The sequence below is a fragment of the Alnus glutinosa genome, chromosome 2, assembly GCF_958979055.1.
Source record: "Alnus glutinosa chromosome 2, dhAlnGlut1.1, whole genome shotgun sequence".
Classification (NCBI taxonomy): Eukaryota; Viridiplantae; Streptophyta; class Magnoliopsida; order Fagales; family Betulaceae; genus Alnus; species Alnus glutinosa.
The window spans coordinates 23,487,468-23,506,793 of NC_084887.1; the positions used below are offsets into that span (position 1 = coordinate 23,487,468).

Here is a 19,326-nt window from a genome sequence, read left to right on the forward strand (position 1 = left end):
CTATTTTTTTGTTTTTTTTTTTCTAAATCTTTTGGAGAGAAGAAGCAGTTTTTTTGGAGAGAGAAGACCAGGGACAGAAGAAGCAGTTTTTTTTTTTTTTTCTAAATCTTTTAGAGAGGGAGAGAGATTGACCCTTAGCATGTTAGTTTATGGAAGATGAACATGAAGATGAACATGAAGATAAACATGAAGATGAAGCAGGAAGATGAAAAGCACAGAGAGGGCTGCGTGCGTTGGAGAAACCGAGAAAGAACAAATGCAGGTAATTATTATTATTTTTAAAAAAAAAAAAAAAAAAAGAGAGGAATGACGTGGGAGGTTTAAATGAGTTTTTCAATTAAAGAAATGCCACATCAGACTGCCACATCAGTTTGTAAGGTTCTCTTAGTAAAACTTTAAGTACCCCTAGCATTTCTCTTCTTAGAGAGGAAGAAGGGTAAAGTTGGAGTCTTGAAGAAATGAAAGAGTTTCAAAAGAAGTAGAGTTGCAAGAAACACGTGGCTGAGGAAGATGAGTAGCTGGTGAGATGCGTTCCAACTGGAGTTCACTAGTGCGGTCCAAAACGTTGTGTCTAAGAGAATGTATTTGGGCCACCAAAATCAGCAAATAAGGGCCAGGGTTATGGGCAAGGTTATGGGCCTTATGTGGGTCTTTTATTATCTATGTCTTAGTGGGCTTAATTGTAAGGGGCTATAAATATAAAGCCTCAGGGTTGTTAGGGTTATCTTTTGGCATTAATTGCTTTTGTCTTCTGGAAGGTGGCACATCGAATCTACCATTTATTGTTATTCACCATTTTCTCCCACACCATTAATGATATTACCAGAATTCCTCTATTAATTCTCTTAAAACTCTAGAAATATATCTGCCTTGTTCCAGATGTTTGAAGTCTTGGACTTAGTTTGTCCTTGATCCCCTCTAAATTGTTTTTTAGCTTTTAGGGTTTCGCTTTGCCATGCAATCTTTTTGTTTTTTCTTCTTCTTCTTCTGTTGTGTCAATAAAAAATTGCCTCTCTTGGGAAGCTCAAGTTTGCCGCCTTTTGAGATCTTCCTGCGGCAACTGCTGCGTGAATCTAGGCAATTATTTTACCATAACTCGATCATTCGAAGCAAAACCATCAAAAGACTAGGCAAGTAAAAAAGCATTATTCGGTTGAAAAAAGAAATACTTAATTTGGACCCACAACACAAATCTAACGATTCTATCGATGGAACAAATCCTTGGAACTCCCGAACCTCATGAACTTTTCCAAATTACCCATTTTATTTTTGTTTCAATTGATATGCACCAGCTGGAAATTTCTACCGCAATGACTATTTTGAACAAGAAATGCTGCTTGAAGTGTTACGAAGCTAAGTTCGTAACGAGATAATTTAAGTTTTTAGAGGAAATCCGAACCTCACAATGCAAACGTTGATTTTGATTAATTCTTTTATTCATTTATTCATAACATAGCAACTTTCAAATAAATAAACTATTATAACGGCCTTAAAAAAAAAAATTAGGGTTGAATCATCAATCAAGCGACTTATAAAAATATTCTTATAAAAATATAAATACTTGATATTTTGAATAAGAAATGCTGCTTAAAGTGTTGCGAACCTAAGTTCAAGATAATTTAAGTTTTTAGAAGAAATTTGAACCCCATAACGTAAGAATTGATTTTGATTAATTATTTTATTCGTTCATTCATAACATAGTAACCTTTAAATAAATAAACTATTTTAACGCCTTTAAAAAAAATTAGGCTGACTTAAAAAAATATTCTTATAAAAATAAGAAAAACTGTGTTCGTTTGGATTGGAATTGGGTTGATTCAGCGCGCATGCTGCTTTTCTCGTCAAGATTATGATATGCAAAGTCTAATCCTTCTTTAGATTTCTCGCTGCTTTCGTCGTTTGTTGGCGTGCAGCTCTATGCTTTTTCATCATTGCAACGCAGCAAGGACAGTGAATGCTCACTTTCTTTTCCTTTAAATCTGAGCCCTTGGCTTCTGTCAGAGCCCATTGTCGCCGATATAAAGCTTCGTTCAAATGGCTTTTTCTAGCTTGCTTAACTCGTAACTAAACGTACAGGTAATAATAGACTTTACTTTGGACAAAAACAAAAATAAACTTAAAATTAAGGGCTTGTTTGGCAAAGAACAGAACAAAGTAGTGGGTTGTTAGTTTTAAAATTAGTAAAAAGTGATGATGTGATATAAAATAAAAAGAATTTATATAAAAAAGTGAAAAAATTTTGTATTGTAGTGAATTTTTTTGTTTGAATAGTAATAAAAAATTATTGATGTGATATAAAAAGTGAAAAAAGTAAGAATGTTTTGATGTGAATTGTTGTTGGAAAAAATAAAAAAGTAGAAAAAAGTACAGTAAATAGTGCCAAGCACTATCCTGTTATGTAACTATGCTTATCAAACAAGGCCTAAATAATAGAGTTAAATCATGATTGAGTTGAAATAATAGTGGGAAATGGAGTATATGATTAGCTTTTTTCTTTTTTCTTTTTTTTTTCTTAATATATATTATTTGTTTTAGACAATAATAAGCACGACTTTGCACGAATCTCCATCTTAACTTAATACTAGAAACAAGAGTTTAAGAGTGATAATTCATGTTCGCATATCGAGTTTAGGTCAAATTGAGTTATAAATATAAAATTATATAGGCTAATTCTAACTCGATCCATTTGATTAAACGGGTCAGACCTCCTCGACCATAATTCGTTAATTTCGTATTGGATTCATGTCGAGTTTATGTACGTATCAGGTTGAGTCGTGTCCAAATATAGATGTAAGACTATATAGATCAATTATAACTCAACCCATCTAATTAAACGAGTCAGTTCTATTGACTATATCCCACAAATTATGTGTTAAATTCGTGCCAGTTTCGCTGGTCACATAAATAATTGGCAACCCATTTAACATACGGATATTATTGTTTCCCACGCAATTGTGAAGCGGGGCTGCGTGTGCATAATTCTGGAACTTAAGACTGAAGCAACCTGGAAGAAGTCCAAAAGAGATAACTTTGGCCAACATCGATGATGCTGGCCAATGCAAAAGCCTTTTTGTCGTCCACTTCCGCATGTCACTCTCAATTCTTGCTCTACCTTCCAAAACGAGTACAATAAAAGGAAATGCCACCACAAGCTGCCTGGCCCCTATTTCAATATAGATATCTCATACATGTGGATGATGACTACAGCTCATGCTGCGCTCATAGCGACGATCTATCTCATTCATTGGCATGATGAACCCCACCACTTCTGAAATGCAAGAATTGAAATCAATGGACAAACCAGAAGTACAGCAAAGATGATTCAATTAAGTAACAAAAAATATAAAATGAGAGAGATTCATTCAAAGCTAATAACCCTGTTAATTTATCAACAAAAAAAAATAGCCCTGTTAATAGGTCTGGCTGATTAGGTCCATTTATAAGGTTAGGAAACAGTACTTTATGCCGTCTCACGAGGCATATAGTGTCAATTTTGTTTTGTTTTTTTTTTAAAAATAAAAAATAAAAAAATAAAAAAATAAAAAAAAAATGGAAGACAAGTTCAACTTATGCCTCAGAGACTTGTTCAATATGCTCATACAGTGTGCCATCAGCCACCATGTCCAAAACACAGTTAAAAACAACTACTCATCCTTATAAACCACGATAGCTGACTCAGAAGAAAGCAACAAGGAAACCAATTTCAGCCGAGGAGAGAATCAAACTGAAAGATGCAAAGTGTTGAGGCAAGAGAAGAAAGAAAAATGCAGTCATCTTGCCAAAATGAGGTCACAAAGGTATGCCTTCATGGTTGCTGCCCAACCCCCCTCTTCAGCCTGACAGCACCTGAGAACACCAAGCCAAGACGCAGCACTTCTGCAGCTTGTCGCCTTGACTTTGCATCAACAACTAAAACCTCTATCTTCCCAAACACCAAGTTTTCCAACCATGAGTCTCTCCCATCTTTGCGAGAATCATTTGCTGAATTCACCAAAGCATACCCACAGTACTCTGATACTGATCAAGTTGACCAAATACGAGCCCAGGAATATTACCATCTCTCGCTCTCCAACCATGCCTGCCATGATTATATTGGTATTGGCCTCTTCTCCTATTCTCAACAGCAAAATCAGGACCCCTCAAGAAACGAAATTGCCTCTTCTTCTACTACTACACCACCCCCATCACCTCCTGGAAAATCACATTTTCCCTTCTTTAGTATATCCTTCAAGACAGGGAGTCTGAAAACGCAGCTACTTCATGGTGGCGGACATTCTGAATTTGAATCTGCAATGAAGAAAAGGATCATGGGTTTTCTTAATATTTCCGAAAATGATTACTGCATGGTTTTCACTGCAAACAGAACATCAGCGTTTAAACTTTTAGCAGAATCTTACCCGTTCCAATCAAGTCGGAAGCTTCTGACAGTTTATGACTATCAAAGTGAGGCGGTGGAAGCAATGACAAATAGCTCAGAGAAGAGAGGCGCCCAAATCATGTCGGCAGAATTTTCATGGCCAGGACTGAGGATTCAGTCTGCGAAGCTGAGGAAGATGGTTGTGAGTAAGAGTAAAAAAAAGAAAAGGGGACTTTTTGTCTTCCCTCTTCATTCTAGAATAACAGGATCCAGATATCCTTATCTCTGGATGAGCATAGCACAGGAGAATGGCTGGCATCTCCTGATTGATGCTTGTGCATTGGGACCAAAGGACATGGACAGCTTCGGCCTCTCTCTCTTTCGCCCGGACTTCTTCATTTGTTCCTTCTACAAAGTTTTTGGGGAAAACCCATCTGGATTTGGATGTCTCTTCGTCAAGAAGTCTACTATTCCAATCCTGGAAGCTTCTACAAGCGCAGGTATGATCAATCTCGTCCCAGCAGAGAAGCTGTTTCGGTTAGCGGATGAGTCTTCTGGTACTGACACCGAATCGAGCTCCTTCTCTGGTCGTATACAAATAGAGTCTGGAAAATTGGAACAAGAGGTACCTGCAGAACCGAAAGAATTGGGAGCTTCCGAAATTGGGGAGTCAGAAGAATCTGCTGATTTAATTAAAATTGGACATGCCAAGAGAAGCACAAATGAGAGCTTGGAAATGGAATGCAGGGCCTTGGATCAGGTGGACTCATTGGGACTAATTCTGATTACTAACAGAGCAAGGTACCTGATCAATTGGCTGGTCCACTCTTTGATGAAGCTTGAGCATCCTAACACAGTGGGGATTCCCTTGGTAAGAATATATGGGCCAAAGATAAAATTTAACAGGGGACCTGCATTGGCTTTCAACGTATTTGATTGGAAAGGAGAAAAGGTTGAGCCTGTTCTTGTACAGAAACTTGCTGATAGAAGCAACATTTCTCTAAGCTATGGATTCTTACACAATATCTGGTTCTCAGATATGTATGCAGAAGAGAAGGAGAGAGTACTCGAGGTAAGAGGATCTGGATCAAGCAAAGTGGTGAAAAACAAGAGGGAGGACAAAGCTGATCATGGAATAACTGTGGTTACAGCTGCGCTTGGGTTCTTGGCCAATTTTCAAGACACCTACAAGCTTTGGGCTTTTGTTGCTCAATTCCTAGATGCAGACTTTGTGGAGAAGGAGCGATGGAGATATACAGCTCTTAATCAGAAAACAATTGAAGTTTGAAAAACAAATTATTCATTTATTCTTCAGGATGCTGGAGCTCAGATATTGAAGCCTGTGCAAACAACTCTAGATATAGGCTCATATGAAAAGTAAATTGTGATAGGAGAGTTAATCACAATTTGTTCTTTCATGTAATGAGTTTCAGAAATTTTCAGACACTTCTTTGTCTTAATATACCTCCTTAACTTTTTCTTTGCACATGAATTTCAGCAGAACAAATCTTAGAAGTGATATAAACATGGTAGATTATAGAATGAAACTTGAATTCACTTTCTGTCCACAAAATTATCGAATATTCACCCCACCACAAACTATTATTTCGTTTTATCTTTCCAAGTCACTCCAAGTCTAGTCCAATATTAGCACAAACGGATGACATATATACTTATAATTCGAGTTTTTAACTGATCAGAAAACTCGTCCTTGCTCACAAGTTTTTCAGTCAGAAAGACAACAGACGATATCAACCAACATAAAACAAAATATTGCTGGGTTCTAACTTAAAATGATAAGATCCATGTACCATCTATGCAGCCCTAGATAGCTTGGAGATGAATGTCCAAAAGTAAGCCATAAACTCATGGTACATATAACAAAGAGTTCATATTGTTTACATACTTATTAGTATATCATAGTTTTCTTCACCTTTATATTAATATATTTTATCTTATCTTGAATGTTTTTCCTACACAAGTCTTTCCCTTTCAGAGCTCTCAAAATCAACAACTAGCACACATTAGAAGACTCAAACTTAGTGATTTGCTAAAGGCTTGCACATAATTAATTGAACAGTGATGGATTCACAAATCATCGCCATGATAACAAATTGCATGATTGTAACTAGCAAACCTAGACAATTTTTATGCTTGTCTATTATAGCACTCTCCAAAAGCAGGTCTTCCAGTCTTAGAAGAATATGCATAAATGTTTGTCAATTCAATAACCATGGAGTAAAGAAAGAAAAATATTCACATCTCTTACAGTTGAAAAAAATCTCCTTTAGACACGAATAAATTCAGATTCTCCTCTCCAGTTTGCAGATAATGTCAAAAATATAAATCTTAATTCGTTTGCATAAAGGCTCAAATAGCTTGAGATAAAAAGGATCACTTGAGAAATAAGCAGAGAGGTACTGAAAGTAATACATAAAATGAGCATCAGTACCACAAGAAGATCAACTTTGCTTACCGTGATAGAAATGGTTACCACAAGTAGATCACTTGAGAAATAGAGTGGCAAAATGTCTTAAACCCTGGCTCAGAGTGTTTCATGCCTAGAGTTCCTCAATCACTTCGTGTCCTATGTTTTGTTGCCCCATTAAATTGTGGATATCTTCCACCCGTCTACTTCAGTTCTAACAAATGCTACAACTCATGTAGTGTGGAAAGCAACCAAAACTGAAGAACTGGATTCCTCCAAAAAGACAGTATAAGTAAAACCAAAACTAATTATATTATTGACCAACTGCAACTAAATATATCAGAGGTAGCAAGAACAAGATAACCCATATGATCACACTAGACTCAAATTTTTGGACAAGATATTTGACATGGCATATCAAACACCTTTTCTCAATAAACTAATAATACAACGAGGGTCATATGATATGTGATGCAGTTGCTTAGAGATCTTCATTATTCCATCATTAAGATGTTGAACTTACTTTCCTATGTAATGATCTCGGAGAAAAGGTTCACATGATACCTCCCTGCAATTTCCATCTTCAAGAGAATATGGTAAATTTTGAACATTATAGAGTTTGTACTCTGTCAGTGCCAGCGCGGGGAAGAAAAAACCACTGCCAGCATCTACTGTGCACTCATACTTCACCAATAAAAAGTAAACGTATCAGACTCACAGTTACTGCTGAATGACTTCCACCAAAGAAACCTATTGCTAAAACACTTAACTCTGTCCTAACATCTTTGCTCCAGTGGCTAAATTTATTTTACAAGGCGTCGTGTCGTAAGTTGCACAGATTGCTCCACGATCTTCAACACCCCCTATAACTTTCTAACCTCAAGTGCAAAAGGCAAAATTTTAAAATTATGGAATGCTCTGTATGATTGCAACAATTTTCCACAAACTTGACTTAATGCATGCATTGTGCTTACCAGACTGGTTTTCCAAAGGGCTATGAATTTCTATATCCAGTCCATACATTATAAAACCGGCAATATTTAGTATATGTGGAATGACATTGAGCATCGGAGATTAGAAGATTTTTAAGGTGGTTTAGTACTTCTGCCCAAGAATTGCCATGAAGGACCTTTCTTTCTTTTATTTCATGGGCATGAAAGTTGCCTCTGGAACTCATGGTACATCTTTTTGTCAGCTCAAGTATGCACCAGATCTCTTATTAACAAATAGAAATAATACCTGCAAGAGCATTGGATTTTAACCAACTAAATCATAATCTTCATTATCAGCATCCAACATACAGTCAGACCCTAAACCATATCAGAAATCAAGTCAAAAGCTCGTAAATGAAGAATTACTTTTATAAGAACCCTTTTCAACAATAGTTTGCATTAAGCACATTCAGATCATTTTCTTGTCTTAAATTTTTTATCATCGGATATTTAAACATAGTTTACCAGAATTTTGATGAAATTGTTTATAGTAGTGATGCTGCTCATCAGCCTAACAGCTAAATCGCTGCTTTTGAAAATTGATTACAAGGCAAATAAAAAGCAGTTTCTTGTTTGCAAGCTAAACCATAGAGGAATAGCTCATGGCGCATAGAGTTAATGGTCATTCATACTGTCCCTAACAGCTATAGAGAACTGAAATAGAAATCAGACTGTCTTCAGCATCTCATAAGGATTAACTTCATTGTCATTCTTATTTTCCCTACATATATAGAGGAGTGAAATAAACTTGGCATCCAAGTGTACAGTACTGCATATAACAAGGAATTGACTATCAAACAACCTCACCAAGAGTACCCTTGTTTTTGTTGGGGGGGAGGGTAGGTTCCAGATAAGTATGAATGCATAATGAAGCTTCCTATACCCACAATTGAAATGAAGTTTATCTTCATACGCTCAAAAAATCACTTAGGCTAGATAAAGTAACCACAAAATACGCACTTAACACTAATGCTCAAATCTATTGCTCTTTTCTACATGCCTGTCCCAATTATTAGATGACAAATGCAATCTCGAAGTCCCTTAATGGAACTCAGAGTACAATCTCGGAAAACATGTAAAAGGCTTAAGTTGTTAGGAAGTTACATTAAAAAAACAAAACTTTTGAAAAAGAAAAAGCTCTTCAACTTTGTAATAAAAACACACTCATGTTATCAAGAATGGGTCTGCAAATTGCCCTTCAAGATAGACTTTATTAGCAAGGATGTTTAACAATTGATGAACATCCTCATACTGAGGGTGGCTAGTATCTCCAGCCAGAAATTCATGAGCCGTACCATCCACCTCTATAACACTTGATCCAGAGGCCTTTTTTATACCGTTCTCCTTCATCAACCTTCGTGCCCTTGTTACTTCAGCCCATCGTTGATTAGTAGCATATATGTTAGATAGGAGCACATATATCCCACTATCTTGAGACTCAAGTTCCTGGAGGCGATCTAATACTTCTTGAGAGAGTTCAACAATTCCACTGGCATTACAGCCACTAAGAAGAGATCCCCATATCAGCACATCAGGTGGCATAGGCATAGATTTTATCAGCGCCTGCGCTTCATCCAAGTGTCCAGCCCGACACAGCATATCAACCATGCATCCGTAGTGTTCTAACCTTGGAGAAAGATTATTTTGTTGACTTATCATTTGATAGAAGTACCTACGACCTTCTTCAACCAAGCCAGAATGGCAGCAAGCTGTCAAAATGGCTAGAAATGTCACCTCATTGGGCCTCGTATCAGATCTATTCATTTCTTCAAAATGTTTGAGTGCATCATGCCCATGTCCATGCATTGCTAAACCGCCTAGCAAGGCATTCCATGTATACACATTCTTATAAGGCATCCTATTGAAGGTCCGTAATGCCATCTCCACACAGCCACACTTAGAATACATGTCAATCATAGCTGTTCCAATATGGGCGTCCCATTTGATATCCCTAAGATCAATATACTCATTGATCCATTTGCCATAATCAAGAGCCCCAAGACTCGCACAAGCTGACAGCACGCTAGTGAGTATAACCCTATCAGGTTCAATGCCTGAAGTGTGCATTTTGTGAAAAAATTCCAACGACTCTTTGGGACGTTTACATTGCACCAAGCCACTAATCATAGTAGTCCATGATACAATATCTCTCTCAGGGAGCTCATCAAAGATTTGCTTTGCCTCAAACAAACACTCACACTTGACATACATATCCACGATAGCATTGCCTACCACCAAACCCACCCCTACACGCTTAAAAATCAAGCCATGAATCCCCTTCCCCAAACTCAAATACGCCATTCGCCCACAAGCCACAAGAACACTGGCAAAAGTTGCTTTACTTGGCTCGACATCCATCCTCGAAAATAAAGCTACAGCCTCACCAAACAACCCTGCTCTCACATACCCAGATATCAAACCAGTCCAAGACACCGCATCTCTCACAGGCATGTCATCAAACGCCCTACTAGCAACGGCAAAATCACCACAAACACTGTAGAAATGGACAAGCGAGTTTTGCACAAATAGATCACCTAAAAATCCTACTTTTACAATCACCCCATGAACCTGTCTACCCTCCCCAATCCCCAAAAACTTAGCACAAGATTTCAGAACCGCCGGAAAAGTGTACATGTCAGGCATAAATCCCTCTCTCACTATCCTCCTATAGACCAATACTGCCGCCCTCGGCGTGTCACTACCAGCATAGCCAGTTATCAGCAAATTAGACGGGAATGAGCTTATGCGACAATCAATTTGCTTCAAAAGATCACAGCCATATTCACCAAACTCAACAAATTTCCCAAAGAACCCAGCAACTCTGTTAACAACCAACTCGTCACGAACCACACCAGATGTTAAAAGTTGCGCATGGATTTGTTTGAAGGACCTCAAATCGTTGCATCTATGAATGAAATCTAAAGGAAACCATTTCCGAGAAAGCATGGTCTTGCTCATATCCGTTACAACATGCCCATCTTGAGAAGAGGTCTATGAATAAAAATGTTCTCCAACTGTACATGGATTTGCACAAAATCCATTTCGGAGAATGCATGGTCTAGTTTATATCAATTCCGCCAACCCCATGTTACGAAGAACTCCATGACTTTTTTTCTTGTTCCAAACAAATGTCCGACACGAATTCACAAGAAGACCTATTGTTTGACCATGCACTCGTGCTGTGATTGAAACTAACTATATCAATTCATATTATTTTTATGAAGAGGGGAGAAACGCTCCAGGGTAATTGAGCGACGCTAAGGCCATTTTCAGCTGATGGAGTTAAAATAGCTACTTAAAAAATATCAATTTCTACTTTAACTACTGGATATCTTAAAAACACTCCAACAATAATCTCTATTCCACTCTTCATTTTCTTAAAATATTATTTTTTAATCTTTTTCTTTATTTTTTTTTTTTTTTCACTTCTCCCTCTCACTCTCTGCTCTCCCCCAACCCCCAACCCCAACCCATCTCCGGCAGTGACGATGCAGAGATTGGATTCGACGGTGACGGCGTAGTCAATGGAGGCCTGGATTTTGGTGTGGGAGAGGAAGGCAACGACGTGCTGGAGGTTGAGCATCTCGCCGCAAAGCTTGTCGGGCTTGGTGTCGACGAGGACGAGCTCATCGATGGCCTCCACGTCTGCACCTACCGGGCCTTCCTTAAATCCCTCAACTTCTACCTCCACTTGCCCACCCACACCCAAGACCCAAAACCGGTGCGATTGATGGTGGCTTCTCAAGCAGCAGGCGTTGCTTCTTCTGGGCGACGAGAATGGCCCAGCGTATGTGGAGGTCGGTGGGCAGGGGCACATAGACGGCGTCGACATCTGGATCGTCAAGGACGGCCTCGTTCGGCGCCGGAGCTTTAGGAGGATCGGTCGGATCTCGGCGTCGGCGTAGAGAGAGGAGACCGGTGCCTATTCAGAGGAGCGGCGTCGGACCTCGTCTTCTCCGATGGGTGAGAGAGAGGGCGAGAGAGGAGTGAGAGAAAGAGGGAAGAGGGGAAAAAAAAAACAATAAAAAAATAGTAGATATATGAATAGTGAATAGCCACTAGTGGCTATTTACTGTTCATGAAGTTAGCAAAAAAGTTAGAATAGCTACTCTGCTGAAGGAAGAAAAAGAGAAAAAAAAAATAGCCAAATTTAACTTATTGGTTAAAGTAGCTCTCCTGCTGGAAATATCCTAATATGCTATAGGTTGTAAATAAACCGAGATACTCGTGAACTCGTCTGGTGCAGCTCGATTAAGTTTGACTCGATCATTAAAATATCGTGGAACACGAAATCAAACCCAATTATTAAATAAACTCGCTCGACTCCATTAACTTTAGCAAACAAATATATATATACTTTCTATAGTATATTAGTTATTAGGGAAAAGTACACAAATCTCTCTCAAAATACTACTTCATTTATTTTGACGTAAAATGTTTTCTCTCGTAAAATAATTTCAGGGAAATCATTTTTCAAAAAATAATATTTTCCAGCATTTGGCACGTACAAAAAATCACAGATATTTTTTATATTTTCATTCAATCATATTAACCTATAAAAATTAATTTTTATTCACAATATAAAAATATTAATATAAAATAATTGCTTGGTGGTGGTCTGAGGGTGGTCCATGGGTATCTCAATGGTAGTTCGGGGTGGTTCAATGGTAGTTTGGAGGTGGCTCGGTGGTGATCCAAGGAACTCAACGGTGGTTCGGGGGGGCACGACTATGATCTGGGGGTGGCTCAGCGGTGGTTCAAGGGGTGACTCAATGGTGGTCCAGGGATGCCTCGATGATGGTCTAGAGTGGCTCGGTTGTAGTTCGAGAGTGGCTCGACGATGGTCTGAGATGCCTCAATGATAGTCCAAGGTGGCTCGACGATGGTTCGGGTGTGGCTCAATGATGGTCCAAGGTAGCTCTGTGGTAGTCTAGGGTAACTTGGTAGTGGTCTGGGAGTGGTTCAAAGGTAACTCAGTGGTGGTTTAGTGGTTGTCTAGGGGTTGCTCGGTAGTGGCTCGAAAGTGGCTCGGTGATAGTTTGGTGGTAGTCTAGGGGTGGCTCGATGATGGTCTAGGGTGGCTCGGTGATAGTCCAAGGGTGGCTCAATGGTGGTCTTGGAGGTGGCTCAGTGGTGGTCCGGTGTAGCTTTGTGATAGTCTAGGGTTACTTGGTAGTGGTTCAGGGGTGGTTCGAGGATAACTCAGTGGTGGTTTAGTGGTGGTCTAGGGGTTGCTCGGTAGTGGTTCGGGAGTGGCTCAGTGATGGTTTGGCGGTGGTCTAGGGATAACTCGATGATGGTCTAGGGTGGCTCGATGGTGGTCTAGAGGTGGCTCAATGGTGGTCTTGGAGGTGGCTCAATGGTGGTCTTGGAGGTGGTTCGGTGATGGTCCGGGGTGGTTTGGTGGTGACTCGGCAAGGGCTCGAGTTTGGCTTAGTGGTGGTCCAACAATGATTCAACGGTTTGAGAATGAGAAACTCAAACTCAGAAAATGATTTACGGAATTTAAAATGTAAATAATTTTCCGAAATTGAATAAGCTTTTTTTGTCAAACCAAAAATATTTTCGGTTTGCCTATTATTTTCAGTCGCACCAAACACCATAAAATATGAAAACCATTTTTCAAAGAATATTTTATGCCGAAACAAACGGATCATACCACTCAATTGCCAATGTTTTCCCAAAATATCCATTGTGTCAATGTCCCCCCTAAAAAAACAAAGTAAAAAAAAGGTCAATGTCTCCCAAAATTAACAGAAAAAAAAAAAAAAAAAAAAAACCACCATAAAACAAAAATGACCTTAAATTTTTTTCAATAAGACAAAATTTTCTTATAAATTTAAAAAACAAAAAACAAAAAACTAAAACTAAAACCAAAAAAAATAAAATTTAAAAAAAGAAACTAAAATTTTTTTAGGGGTGTTTCTGAAAAATAATAAAAAAAAAAAGTGAAAAAAAAAATATATTTCTACATAATAAAAGAAACAATTTTAAAAAAAATGTTGCTTCACGGTGGCGTGGTGGTCTTTTGGCGGCCCTGTGGCCACCATGCCAAAAAAAAATTAATATGTAATAAGGAACGCCTGAAATTAATGAGCTTGCGGTTAATTATTTTTTGGGAAATGTCTTGTGTTTTATTATATTAAGTACATAAATTTCCTATAAATTAGTTTGTAGGAATTTTTTTACAACCCATATATAGAAATGACACGTGTCTTTTAAACAAGTGAAAGCACATATTTTTTTATTAATGCTATTAAAAAAGCATATAAGAAACTTATGCTATTTAAGTAACATGTATTTTTCACATGTCAATCTTATATGTAGGTTGTAAAAAATTTCTTTCCGTCCTTATATTAAATAGTGATTTGTGAGAAGGTGGTTTATTGTGTAAAATGCGTTAATAAATAGGGTCACATCTGAAAATTCTTTAGTTAACATATATTTGGAAAAAGGTTTTCAAGGTTTAAGAAGCAATTTTTTTAAAAATCTTGCCAAACTGACCCTAAATGTCCATGCAGCTGGTTTAAGGCTTTTGTTGAACAATTTTGATGGATAATTTTAGTATTATTACTATTCACACTCATTTTACATTTGACGAGTTGTAAGAGACTTCTTATATTAGCCAATTAAAATACGTGACGTCAACCAATATAAAATAAATATAATAAATAAATATGAAGAATAACATTACTCGGATAAATAACAATGCTTCTTTTTGTTAGAATATCAGTAAAAACTCGAGAGAAAATAAACTTCCCATTAAAAAGAAATTTTGGTCTTATTTTCACTCATTGTCTACTAATTAAGGGTTATTTCTATCTTTTAAGATGGAGAGTAGAGTAAAAAACTCTATTAGTATAATTAATATGAGCATTAAAGTTATTCTTTTAAATTCTGATCTTTCATTTGAAATAGATAGTATTTATTTCATTAAATGAAATGGAAATAATCTTATCTTCACCATAACATACTTGTAGTTAAAAATTGTAATTATAGTAAAAATTTTCAAAATATCAATCGTGTATTGGCATAAACTTTGGATCAGATCCTCTACAATTATTTGTCTGAATTTGAAAAAATTCGAATAGGTGAATGATTGTGAAAAATCATTTATGGAACCCACCTGACCAGATAAGTGATTGAGCAGCTCAATTTTTATTTAGTCAGGTGAATCTTATAATTAACATCTTATAATTATCTAAGCAAATAATTACAGAAGATCTTTAACTTAACAACATTTGGCATCATCCTATTTCCAAGGCGATTTTATTTTGTATGTTTGTTTTCTATGTTTTGGAGCCGATAATAAATATATATTTCCTCGAACTTTACAAAAGAATTAAAATGAGATTTTATAAAAACCTTACTCCTCACTTTGCCCTTGGTTGTTCTAATTTTTCTTTCAATGCAGTAGCCGTACAGTACAACCAACCAACCAACAACCCACAACTAACAACGACCTTTATTACTTCTGACTTTTCAGCATAACCAATACAATTTCTAATCAGAATAAATGAATAAATTATCTACAACCTAATTTCTTAAATTCCAACCACTATTTTTAGAGGACCGATTGCTGCACTACACCCCTACAACGGATCAAGATTCTCTCAAATTCTTTGTCCGAATTTGATAGAATTCGGGCAGGTAGTTGTGAGTAAGCATTTATGGGATCCACCTGACCGGATAAGCAGTTAGGCAGCCCAACTTTTATTTGGTCAGGTGGATCCCATAAATGCTCACTCACAACTACCTGTCCGAATTCTATCAAATTCGGGCAAAGAATTTGAGGGGATCTTAATTCCCCTACAACATAGGCACAACACCCCATTTCTTAAATTTCGACCACTATTTTTAGAGGACTGATTGTTGCACTACACCCCGCAACATAAGCACAACACCCAAATTTCTTAAATTTCGACCACTATTTTTAGAGAACTGATTGTTACACTACACTCCCACAATATTGGCACAACACCCCAAGTGCATGTTATGATGGTGTTGTAAAAGTAGCATTCCCATATTTTTAAGATTAATAATTAAATTTTTATCAAATCAACATTTATAACTTTTAAGTTTTAAAATATGATAAACACGTAATAAATGTTGAAAAGTGACAAATAATGCTTGAGAAAATTTGAATTATTTATTTTGAAAAAAAAAATTATTGAGATTTTTAAAGAGTTGTACATGATGCAATGCCTTAAGAGTTAGAAAGGATCTTAAATCTACAATAAATATATTTTTAAAATCAAAACAAATTGATTTTTGCCTAATGAGAAATCTTCGAAGTAAAATATTTTTGTAAAAAAAACAAATAAAATTAAGGGTTAAATACCTTACTGCCCTATGTGGTTTGCGACATTTATTTTTTGTTCCATGAATTTTATTTTTTTATCATAGGTGGTACCTGTAGTATGAGAAAATACGAATATGGTACCTCCGTCCATTTTTCCATCCAAAACTAACGCCCAACCATGTCATCCTATAGGAGTCGGCGTATATGTACGACACCTATTCCCGTGGCACACTTCAGCGCTGACGTGGCTACTATTTTTATATAACCACCCTCAAGGTACCATTTATGATACTTATTCAAACCACAGGAGACACATCACGAAATTTATAAAACCACAGAGGTATATATTAGAAAAAAAAAATTGTGTTTAAGTAACAAACATTTGATTATTTTTTGGGTTATATCAATTGGCCATGCAAATAATTTTGTGTTTCCAATTGTTACACAAAACTGACTGTGTTTTGTTTTGTTTTTTCTTTCTTTTCTTCTTTTTCCTTTTTTTTTTTTTTTTTTTTTTTTTTTTTTTTTTTTTTTTTTTTTTATGAAGGGTTCAATTCTTGTCAACATGTTATTTTGATACATGACAAGCATACATGTTACTTTTGGTTCAAAACAGGCATACCAAATATTATTTGTGTATAAAGTACCATTTGTGATATAATTACAAAATTAAAGTACAATTTATGGTACTTATTAAAACCACATGGGGCACATCAAGAAATGTATAAAACCATTGGGGTATATATTGAAAAAAAAAAATTGTGATTTTTAAGGGTGGCTAAAAGCCATTTTTTGGAGTGACCGAATCACCCCTATAGCCCTTGCAAACCACCCCCATTTAGGCCCTCGGGGGTGGCCGAAACCATCCCCATTTGGCCTGGGGGTGGCTCGGCCACCTCCAAACCGGCCGGTTTGGGGGGTAGGCCACCCCCAGGGCCAAAACCTAATATATATATATTTTTACTTTGGCTTTTGGGGGTGGCTAAGCCAAACGGGGGTGGTTTTGGCCACCCCCATCATGGCCTTAGCCATCCCATAATTTTTTAATTTTTTTTATATATATATATATATATGGTAACGACGTATATGCTGAGGTGTGTTACGGGGATAGGTGTCTTGCATATACGCCGACACCTGTAGGATGATATGGTTGGACATTAGTTTTGGATGAAAAAATGGACGGAGATACCATTTTTGTCTTTTTCCATACTACATGTACTACTTATGGTAAAAAAAAAGTCAGGGATAATTGCACCGTTGGTCCCTGTGGTATACCATAATTATTTTTCACTCCCTATGGTTTAAAAAGTTCATGGGAGGTCCTCGTGATATGCAATAATTACAAATAGATCCCTGGCGTCAAATTTTGTTAAAATTTTTAACAGATTCCGTCAAATGCCATGTCAGCAACACGTGTCTACCGTAATAAAAATATATAAATTTATTAAAAAAATAAATAAAAATACTTATTTGACGCCAGGGATCGATTTGTAATTATTGCATATCAAGGGGCAAAAAATAAAGGTCGCAAACCACAAGGGGCAGTAAAGTATTTAACCCTAAAATTAAACTAAAGATAATCCAGTCACCTACAGTCCTACACGCTCACAAAAAAAAAAAATAAATAAATAAATAAATCCAGACATACAATTCATTGAAGGGTTAAATACCTATTTGCCTCCTGTGCTTTACGACCTTTATTTTTTTCTCCCTCAGTTTTACTTTTTATCAAATTTGGTACATGTGGTACATGAAAAGACGAAAATGGTATCTCCGTCTAATTTTCCGTCCAAAACTAACGTCCAGCCACGTCATCCTACAGGTGTCGGTGTGCATGCGCAACACTTGTACCCGTGATACACTTCAGCGCTGACGTGGCTATCATTTTTCTTTATTATTATTTTAATGATTTCTTTTATATATATATATATATATATATATAAAATAAAAAATAAAAAAAAAAAAATCTGGGGTGGCTTAGCCACCCCCAAGGCCATTTTTGGGGGGTGCCCGAGCCACTCCCATTAGGCTTGGGGGTGGGTCAGCCACCCCTAAGGGCCAAAATGGGGGTGGCCGAAACCACCCCCATTTGGCTTGGGAGTGGGTCGGCCACCCCCATTAAGCCTGGGTTATATCAATTGGTCACACAGATTATTTTGTGTTTCCAATTGTTACACAGGACTGATAGCATTTTTTTATTTTTTATTTTTATGAAGGGTTCAATTCTTGTCAACATATTATTTTGATACACGACAGGCAAATAGGTTACTTTTGGTTCAAAACAGGCATACCAAATATACCAAATATTGTTTATGTATAAAGTACCATTTGCGTTATAATTACAAAAACAAAATATTATTTTCGGTACTTATTAAAACCACATGGGGTACATCGTGAAATTTATAAAACTATAGGGGTATCTATTGGAAAAAAAAATGTGGTTCTTAATTTTAAGGCTTTTTTTTTAAAAAAAAAAAATAAAATAAAATTATGGGAAAATATATAGGGGTGGCTCAGCTACCTCCATTTGGCTTGGAGGTGGGTCAGCCACACCCATTAGGCCTGGGGGTGGCCGATCGGCTGGCCACCATGGCCAGCCACTCCCATAAATTTTTTTCCTTAAAATTAAGAATCATAATTTTTTTTCCCAATAGATACCCCATGGCCCATGGGGATGGTTCGGCCACCCCAGGCCTAATGAGGGTGGCCGACCCACCCCCAAGCCAAATGGGGGTGGCCTTGGGGGTTTAGCCACCCCTTGGCCAAAATGGGGGTGGCTGGCCCAAAGGGGTAGCCCAGATTTTATATATATATAAATTATTAAAATAATAATAAAGAAAAATGATAGCCACGTCAGCGCTGAAGTATATCATGGGGGAGTAATGTTTCTTACACAACTTTTACACAACTCTAACTACTTTTTGTTATGATTAACCATTGGATTTGTTTTCCAACATGTGGGTCCTAGATATTCAATGGCTGATTTTAAAAGAAAGTTGTTAAAGTTGTGTAAAAGTTGTACAAAAATTGTGTAAGAAACATTACTCATCATGGGGACAGGTGTCGTGCATGCACGCTGACACTTGTAGGATGACGTGGCTGGACGAAAAATTAAACAGAAATACCATTTTTATCTTTTCATATATCACATGTACCAAATTTCATAAAAAGTAAAACCGAAAGAATAAAAAATAGAAGTAGTAAAACAAAGGGTGTATATATTATTTAACCCTTCATTGAATTCATC

General features: G+C 37.0%; 2 protein-coding genes across 2 annotated transcripts; one reads left to right on the top strand and one right to left on the bottom strand.

Annotated features, from left to right (window-relative positions):
* Positions 1-3,610: 3,610 nt before the first annotated feature.
* Positions 3,611-5,843, top strand: LOC133861813 (uncharacterized). Its single transcript, XM_062297629.1, has one exon. The coding sequence runs from the start codon at positions 3,732-3,734 to the stop codon at positions 5,643-5,645; it is 1,914 nt and encodes a 637-aa protein (XP_062153613.1). The 5' UTR covers positions 3,611-3,731; the 3' UTR covers positions 5,646-5,843.
* A 2,491-nt stretch (positions 5,844-8,334) lies between these two features.
* LOC133861258 (pentatricopeptide repeat-containing protein At4g38010) lies at positions 8,335-10,980 on the bottom strand. The gene has a single exon (XM_062296999.1). The coding sequence runs from the start codon at positions 10,733-10,735 to the stop codon at positions 8,942-8,944; it is 1,794 nt and encodes a 597-aa protein (XP_062152983.1). The 5' UTR covers positions 10,736-10,980; the 3' UTR covers positions 8,335-8,941.
* Positions 10,981-19,326: the final 8,346 nt, after the last annotated feature.